This window comes from Penaeus monodon, chromosome 17, assembly GCF_015228065.2.
Source record: "Penaeus monodon isolate SGIC_2016 chromosome 17, NSTDA_Pmon_1, whole genome shotgun sequence".
Classification (NCBI taxonomy): Eukaryota; Metazoa; Arthropoda; class Malacostraca; order Decapoda; family Penaeidae; genus Penaeus; species Penaeus monodon.
Genome location: NC_051402.1, coordinates 7,193,337 through 7,203,336, shown reverse-complemented (window position 1 = coordinate 7,203,336; position 10,000 = coordinate 7,193,337). Strand labels below are relative to the sequence as shown.

Here is a 10,000-nt window from a genome sequence, read left to right as displayed (position 1 = left end):
TCACAGCATGATACTTATTGTAGTTTTCATGTTGTGATGCTCTTGGAGTGAGTACGTGGTAGGGTCCCCAGTTCCTTTCCACGGAGAGTGCCGGTGTTACCTTTTTTTTTTTTTTCTTTTTTTTTTTTTTTTTTTTTTTAGGTAATCATTCTCTCTTTTTTTTACACCACATACACGCACATGTATAAACATATATTATGTATATGTACAAATATATATAGGTGTGTATATATATATATATATATATATATATATATACACACATATACATATATGTGTGTGTTTATATCACTATATATGTAACTATTTATGCATGCATTCATATCTTTTATATATGTATACATATATGTATATGTGTATGCATGCCTGTGTGTATGTATGCATGTTTGTATATGTATCTTAGTATGTATGTATGTATGCATGTATACATCTTTGTATATGTATCTAAGTATGCATCTGCGTATGCATATTTTCATGTACAGTCTGTATGTATGCGTGTATCTAGTCAATATTTACCAAAAAGTATGTCGACGCGGGAATATTTACTCAGATCCTCCGTCCGTATTAGTCATGAATCTGTAGGGATTCATGACACATCATGCATATCTTACGCGATTCCTTGAGTACCTCGTGAATGCGTGTGGCCTGAGATTTTTCTGTTTTGTTGTTTTCTTTTTCTTTTATATATGTTTCATCTGTGTTTCGTGTCCTTTACTTATGCTAAGTGTTTTTTCTAATGCTTGTGTAACATTTCTATAATGTTGTAGTTGTTTCCATGTATCGAATGTTTATATGTGTATGTATATATATATATATATAATATATATATATATAGTATATATATATATTAGTGTATGTGTGTGTGTGTGTGTGTGTGTGTTGTGTGTGTGTTGTGTGTGGTGTGTGTGTGTGTGTGTGTGTGTGTTTACACAAATTTCATAACCATAATTAACACATTTACGCTGGTCCTACAGAACACATATACACGATTCGCTATCGATTAACAACAGGAAGAACAAGAAAAAAAAAACTTCGTTGCTTTATTACAAGCCTCCAGTGCCAACATACCAAGATCTGTACATTGTATCCAACTTTCATACCTAACGATATGATAACTGAGAATATAACTCAGAATTCCTCTAGCTTTATGACATATAGTAATAATTATTTCGTATTCATTAAGGAGGACAGACTACCCTCTCGGCCTGTAAGGGAAGTCATGCGGAAAAGAACAGTCCTTCCTTTCTCGTCTGCATGTTACGTGTCGTGTAAAATGCATGATGTTAGGGGACTTCCCTGTTTATAGCTGTCGTTGGTCTTGGGTTTATTAGTGTTTGTTGTCAGAGTAGAATTAGGCTTGTTATGGCTGTAAATTTTTTTTTCTTTTTTTTTTCTTTTTTTTTTAGAATTGTTTGAAAGGTTTTCTGATGTTGAATGTGTGTGTGTGTGTGTGTGTGTGTGTGTGTGTGTGTGTGTGTGTGTGCATTTATATGTGTGTGTATATATATATATATTATATATATATATATAATATATATATATATATATAAATATATATATATATATAATATATAATATAATACACACACACACACACACACACACACACACCACACACACACATATATTATATATATATATATTATATATAATATATATATATATATTATATATATATATATATATATGTATATATATATAATATATATATATATATAATATATATATATATATCTTTCTTATTCTCTCCCATTCTTTCACTTTTGATATTTCTCCGTCGATCTCTCTCTCTCTCTCTCTCTCTCTCTCTCTCTCTCTCTCTCTCTCTTTACTCTCTCTCTCTCGTTTACTCTCTCTCTCTCTTGTACTCTCTCTCTCTCTCTCTTTATCTATCTATCTATCTATCTATCTATCTATCTCTATCTCTCTTATTCTATCTCTATCTTTCTTACTCTCTCTATATCTCTTACTAGAGTGACTAGAGCAAAGAGATCATTAAACTCTCTCTCTTACTATCTTTCTCTCTCTCTCTCTCTCTCTCTCTCTCTCTCTCTCTCTCTCTCTCTCTCTCTCTCTCTCTCTCTCTCTCTCTCTCTCTCTCTCTCTCTCTCTCTCTCTCTCTCTTTACTCTCTCTCTCACCATACTTATTGTTTACATCTTAAAAATGTAGTCGGTTAACTTCGAAGAAAATGTACAAAAGTTTCCTCATACAACTGCCCTTACCTGTAAATCATACACAATTCAACTATTTTCCCAGTTCTGTGTCCAAATCCACGTCGCAAATCTCGCGTTACGCCCTCAGTGGTCGCATTATATATATATATATATATATATATAGTATATTATATAAGCTATTTATAATTAATATAAATAATATAATGCGACCTATTGATCGTAAACAGCTTACTTTATGGAGTCGTCTAATAGCGTTATCCATATACTTTAGCCGGATATGTGTCCACCGTAATGTCACAGTCTCGACAGCTGGCAATTGGGACACTCTTTTTATGCGAATTATATTATTCAGAGCTAGATGAAAATATCGCATGAGGATATCCTTGTTTCGATGACGCACCAGCGCTACAGAAGCGATTATAAAAGCTCTCCTGAACCTCATTAAATATACAACCATTGGCGTCTTCAAGGTGCAGCAAGACTCCGGACACGATCGCCAATGATCTGAATACTTAAATCGCAACCGATATTATTCATAAGAGCAACGGGTCCTCGCAATAATTTTTCCAAAAGATGAAATTCTGTATCGATCTATTGTTATTGTTATTGCCGAGCGTCGAGTACACACGGATAGTGGCGGACGTGCATGGTCTTGTAATCTTAACATTGGATTCGTTATCGACATGGTTTTCTACGTCTTCGTGAGCTGATGATGTCAATATTCCGGCTACTTAGAACCCATTCACTTCACGAGACTGAGCCTTTGATGTCGGTCACTGGCTGAAGGGATTCTCGATAATACAATCTTAACTAGTGTCTTCAGGAATGCCATAAAGGGTTGTAAACACAGGGTCGTTTACCTGTGAGTGTCGCAGCGTGAGATCATGCATTAAGAATCGATGTCAAAACTTTATCAGTTAGGATTATCGATTTCGCAATACTTCCTGGAGTTTCTTTTGTCCATTAGAAACAAGAATATTCTTTCAAAGTTCTTGATTATCAAACTATTCTCATATTGGCAGGAAGTCGATCAAATCTCAAAGTATCCAGCAGAATACCACAATTGCCTGTTTTATTTATTTATTTATTATTATTATCATCATCATCATCATCATCATCATCATCATCATCATCATCATCATCATCATCATATATCATCATCATCATCATCATCATCTATCATCATCATCATATCATTATTATTATTATTATTATTCATTATTAATTACTTTCCCAATTACAAGTAGGTTAACTGGGCTTGATATGCGATAAATAACTCATTGATGATTATCGATGGAAGTATTCCTAAAATTTTCGTATAATAAGACCCAAAATCCCGCACATTCTTCACTAACTTTATTATTCCTAAGTAGTTCTAATCTGAAATTAGGCCTATGCGATGTATAAGAGATCTGTTGGATATTGATGTGTGTTTACTAATTCTCCTGTGCATCTATCATCACGTTTCTCTCTCTGCCTAATGACACTCTGTGACATCAACACAAAACCACAGCCGAAAATATATGAAATAGAAAAGGAAAAAAAAAATGAAGTGAAAAGTGCACAAAACATGGAACTTGTATTTAGGTGATTAGTCTGCTATTTAAGCTTCGTAGATGCAATTTACTTTTGTGGGAGTATGTGATCGTTAGTGTGGACGACTGATGATAATTCTCCCTCTCTCTCTCTCTTCTCTTTCTTTGTCGCTCTCTCTCTCTCTCTCTCTCTCTGCTCTACCTTACCTCTTTCTCTATCCAACCAGCCAATACTCCCCTGTATTGAGGAAAATTGACTCATTCTCTCGTCTCACTACATGAACTTTTTGGTATCGTCTGCTATTAACTTCGTAGTCACATCCTCTACTCTCTCTCTCGTGCTCTCTATCTGTCTGGACTTCCTATGATAATCTCTCTCTCTCTCTCTCTCTCTCTTCCCTCTCTCTCCTCTCTCCTCTCCTTCTCATCTCTGCTCTCTCTCTCTCTCCTCTCTCTCTCTCTCTCCTCTCTCCTCCCCTCTTCTATCCACCTCTCACTTCTCTCTCTCTCCTCTCTCTCTCTCTCTCTCTCTCTCTCTCTCCTCTCTCTCTCCTCTCTCATCTCTCTCTCTCTCTCTCTCTCTCTCTCTCTCCTCTCTCTCTCTCTCGCTCCTCCTCTCTCTCTCTTCTCTCTCTCCGCTGATTTACAGAAACTCCTCTTCTATGACTTCTCCAATCCTCTCGTTCTCTCTCTCATGCTCCTCGCTTCTTCCCTCTCTCTCTCATCTTCTCTGTTCTTCGATCTCTCTCCCGATCTTCTCCCTCTCTCTCTCTCTCTCTCTCATCTTTCTCTACCTCCTCTCTCTCTCGCATGGTCCCTCTTCTCCCTCTATCTGGCATTCTCTCTTCTCTCATCTTCTCTCTCTCGTCTCTTCTCTCTCATTTCTTCTCTCTCGGTTCTCTCTCAAACATGCTTCTGGATAACTTACTCTCTCGTTCTTCTCAGTTTCTGAAGCAGTAGTGTTATTTTTTCTCTTCTCTCCTCTTCTCTTTTTTTCTGGGCTCGCTGATTCTTACAAACTAGTCCCTGTAGCATAGGTTTCAGATGTTTTTTCCTCAACATTAATTACAGCTCTATTTCTTTCAACATTCCCTCTGAAGTCTGTAATTCCCAGCTCAGTTGTTCCTAGGCGCGTCTGTTCTCCGGGCACCATCACATAGACAACCGGCAGACGCACGCACTCACACCTATTTAGTTAGTAATGTGTGTTAATATATATTTAATGTATTTCAGAAAACACCTAGTGTCGTTTTAATTTTAACTAGGAAGAATGAAAAGTGGAGATTAGTTTTTTATGTAAACTACTGTATTGGTTTCTTCTTTTTCTCTCTCTGGTTATAGCTCGTTCCGTTTCATTTACTATGGTTTTTCTTCTCTCTTTTGGGCTCTATTCTCCATCTGGACTTGAATGTTTGTCTCAGCTTTATTACGCTCTATTATCTTTTTTTGGCTCTGTCTCTCTGTCTCAGTCCCTCACTCTCTCTCTCTCTCTCTCTCTCTCTCTCTCTCTCTCTCTCTCTTTCTTTCTTCTCTCTCTCTCTCTCTCTCTCTCTCTCTCTCTCTTTCTTTCTCTCTTTCCTCTCTCTCTCCCACTCCCTCTCTCTCTCTCTCACATGTTCAGCGTTCCACCATACATCCATTCACTCGATAATCCAAAATTGTAATGTAAGTTATATAATATTTGTACTTTCCTATTTTCATCAATCAATTCCTTAACCCTTTGACCAACTGCTGTAGGAAGGATTTTACAAGAGAGAAAGCCACCAACTTTCAATGACTAAAAGCAGGAGAAAAAACATTCATCATCATCAACAACGGTATGCTCATGTTTGAGCAGCCGTGGACCTCTCCACCATCCTTCGCCACTCAACTCGATCTTGCGCTTTTCTTTCCACTTGTACCATCGACAGCCCGCAAATATATTTGATGTTGTCGCTCAGTCTTGTCTTCGGTTTGCCTCTTCCTCTGTTTCCTGTCACCATCCCTGTCAGCAAGTTTTTCTCAATACTTTCTCTTCTCATCACATAACCAATAAACTTTAGTTTCCTTTTGTTCAAGATGTCCAACAGCCGGTCTTTACAATTTATTTTTCTCAGCACTTCATCATTCGTTTTCTTTTCTTTCCAGTTAATACGAAGTACTCGTCTGTAACACCACATTTCAAATCTATTGACCTTTTTCTTGTCTATTTTCTTCATCACCCAACACTCAGAACCATATGACGCAATTGGGAAAACCAATGAGTTCAACAACCTCAGCTTTGTCCGCAAGGTAATGCTTCAGTCTTTCCAGATGTTATTGAGAGCAACTGTGGCGTTTTTGGCAATGGTTATTCTTCTTTTTATCTCCGGTGAATCATCATATGTATTAATCAAAACAGCTCCAAGCTAAGTGAACTCTTTCACATTTTCCACAACCACTCCATTAATTGTAAAATGTTCATCATCATTCATCGCTGGTTATCTTTGAATCTTCATGATCTTAGTTTTCTTGGCATCAAGAAACAAGCCAGCCTTTTCGCTTACTTCTCTAACTTTATCTAGTAGTTGTTGTAGTTCAATGATACTGCTGGCAATTAAAACTATATCATCGACGTATCTTAGATTTGATATTTTGTATCCTCCAACATCCACAGTTCCTTCAAAATTCTCTAGAGCACCTCTCATAATTGATTCAGAATATATATTAAAAAGGTGCGGAGACAGAATGCAACATTGTCGTACTCCTTGGATGACTTCGAACCATTCTGTTAACCCAATAGTGGTTCTTACAGTTGCTTGTTGTTGGTCATACATGGCCTTTATTAGTTGGATGATGTGTTTTGGAAATTTCATATCGTTCATGTTATTCCAGAGGATATCGTGATCAACAGTATCAAAAGCTTTCGAGTAATCGATGAAACACAGGTATAGGTCTTTCTGATGTTCTCTGTTTTTCTCTATGATCAATTTCAGATTTAGAATCTGGTTTCTGGTACCTTTACCAGGGCGAAAACCTGCTTGTTCGTCTGCAATTTCTTCTCTTAACTTTGATTTCATTCTTTCAGCAATAATTTTCAACAAAATTTTGCTGCTGTGACTTATAAATGCAATTGTCCTGTTATTGTTGCATTGGAGTGCGTCACCTTTTTTAGGTATAGGAGTAAAGACTGATTTTATCCAGTCTTCTGGCCATCTTCTTTCATTCCATATTTTCGTACAAAGTTTGTAGAAGTATTCAACACTTCCGCCAGCATTCTTGATTAGTTCTGCTGTTATTTCATCTATTCCGGGGCTCTTGTTATTCTTTAATTCTTTTATGACTTTTATAACTTCGTCTAGCAGTGGCGGTGGTTCATCTTCGCTGTCATTGAGTCTAATTAATGTTGTTGTTAGATATTTATTCATTTTGTGCAATATTGATTCCATCCATCTTTGACCTCTTTTCCATCACATAAAACAAGTCCATCTTCAGTCTTGACAGTGTCCATTATAGGTTTAAATTTTCGTGTAATGTTTCGTACTCCTTGGTAGAGTTCTTTAGTTTAGTTGTTTAATTCTCTGGCAATGTTCATTTACATATTTTTCCTTATCTCGTCCCAATAATCTTTGAATTTTTGTATTTTGTTTTTTGTAAATTACTGCTTCAACTGGATTATTGATACCCTTTGATTTTAGGCATCTTCTTGTTTCAATTTCACTTAGTGTTTCTTCAGATATCCAGGAGGAATTTGTCTTTTTCTTTTTGGCGATAGTTTCTTAAGCAGCGCTCAGCAGGAGTTCTTTTCCTTCTTCCCACAACTCAGGAGAAAAAACATTAGGCAGCATCAAATACGTTATTTTTTCCTATCAGCATCCCATCTACGTCAAAACAGAGGCGAGAAAACAGCAAGGGTCTGCATACGTACATTTTTTACACAGCCTTCTTTCGTGGTTAGGAATATGCATGTATGCATAAATATATACCTTTCGCAGTTATAGAAATACGCGCCTCTCTGTTATGCCCTGATGAATTCTCAAACCCCGCAGTGCATTCTTAAACACCTTCTGGTCTTCAATTTCAATAACGTATTTTCTTTTAACCCAGGTGACTTTCGCAAGCCTACACACAAGGAACGTCTCGGACACCATCGTGGAGAAGGTGGTCGTGACAGAAATCTATTCCCTGGCTGAGGACTTGCCTTACATCACTCGAGTCCTGGCGGAGTGGTACGGAAGAGGCCCTCTCAGACTCCCCCTCGAAGGCTGGAGTGAGAGGCGGACCAACCTCACTGGGCTACACCTTAGATGTGTCACTATGCCGGTGAGTCTTGTGTCATATGCGCGGTGGAAATGCGGGAGAGAGATGGGTGTATGATAGATGTGATCACAAGATGTGTATATATACACACTGAGATCTGTATCTATGCACACTAACATAAATGCATGCAGACCCACCCTCACATACACATATACACATACATATACACATACACTATACACACATACACATACACACACACAATCCCCCACACACTCTACATATACATACACCTCCCCCTCCACCCCCCCCCCCCACACGAACACATAAACACAATACCAAACAGCTTAAGCAAAATAATACACTTTCCTAAAAAGACAATACATTTAGAGAGGCCTTAGACATGCCCCGATCTAGTGAATAAGTTCATTTGCATCAATAATTCTTTTTTTATTTATTTATTTATTTTTTTTATCTAACCCGATAACAGCCAAATCTCTCTCTCTCTCTTTCTCTCTCTCTCTCTCTCTCTCTCTCTCTCTCTCTCTCTCTCTCTCTCTCTCTCTCTCTCTCTCTCTCTCTATCAATCCATCTATCTCTCCCTCTCCCTCTCTCTCTCTCTCTCTCTCTCTCTCATTGTTCCTATATCATTTTTTTTATCTAACCCGATAACAGCCAAATAAGTTTACGAATATCTAAGCAAAGGAGGAAAAAATATGGTATTTTTCCCCCTCGTGTCTTATCTATATGGCTGAATAAACAGATACAAAGACAGATAAATAATCTTATCTCAGAAATGTCTTAAATGCCTTGTTTTTTTTCCTTATAGATCAAATATTATTGTCTCTGGGGCTGCCGGCAGATTCTCTAAGCGTCAAAATCTGTTCTCAGTCGAACGGGGAAAATATTAATGATGGTGATGATGATGATGGTGATGGTGATGATAGTGATGATGATGATGATGATGATGATGATGATGGTGATGGTGATGGTGATGATGCTGATGGTGATGCTGATGCTGATGATGATGATAATGATAATGATGATGATGATGATAATAATAATGATGATAATGATAATAATGATGATGATGATGAGATGATTAATTATATAATAATAATGATGATAATAAAGATAATAATAATTACTATAGTAATGGTAATAGTTATAATTATACTGATAATAATAATAATAACAATAAAAATAAAAATTACAATAATAACGATAATAACGATAATAATAAGGATAACAATAATAATAATTATAATAATAACAATAACAACAACAAAAACAAAACAACAACAACAATAATAATAATAATAAAAAATAATAATAATAACAATGTAAAAAACAAAGTAGAAATCACCAGAGTAGTTTACTGCAACTTCCATATACATCATCAATAAAAGAAAAAATAAATAAATAAAAAAATCTCGAGGTAAAACAATGGTAAAAATCGTCGATTTTTGGTCTTTACACGGGCATACTTCATGCAATAAACATCCTTTTTTTGTCACAATAACCGTATCATACTTATATAACCTTTCCTACGCACATGTTTTTTTCAATGTAACGCTGTGTGTGTTAAGCGATGAAAAAAAAAAAAAAAAAAAAAAAAGGTCTCGATTTTGTATGAACATTCGAGAATCTTGCAAATTTAATGTAACCCATAATATTGCAACACATCAGTCAATATCCCATCATCATTTGCGAATTCCATCTCGTGTGGCAAATTCCACCTTATTTCCACGCGTGAATAATGCTGTTATGTGTCGGGGACCCAAGATTCCACGGCCAAAAGCGATTGATTTTTCGGGGGTCTCTTCAGGAATGCCACACTATTGTTGTAAACAATAATGGTGATAATAATAATGATTATTGTAATGACAATAATAATAATATTATATTATGATTTTTGTAGTGATAATAATGATTATTGTAATGATAATAATGATAACAATAATGATAATGATGAAAATAATAATAATAATATAATAATAATAATAATAATAATAATAATAATAATAATAATAATAATAATAATAATATAATAATAATAATAAATAAAATT

General features: G+C 35.8%; 1 protein-coding gene across 1 annotated transcript in view; it reads left to right on the top strand.

Annotated features, from left to right (window-relative positions):
• LOC119583234 (probable glutamate receptor) overlaps window positions 1–10,000 on the top strand; it is a 21,600-nt gene that overhangs the window by 2,529 nt on the left and 9,071 nt on the right. Inside the window, exon 3 of the mRNA XM_037931708.1 lies at window positions 7,777–7,992. Coding sequence (XP_037787636.1) covers window positions 7,777–7,992 — 216 coding nt within the window. The remainder of the gene's footprint in view (window positions 1–7,776; window positions 7,993–10,000) is intronic.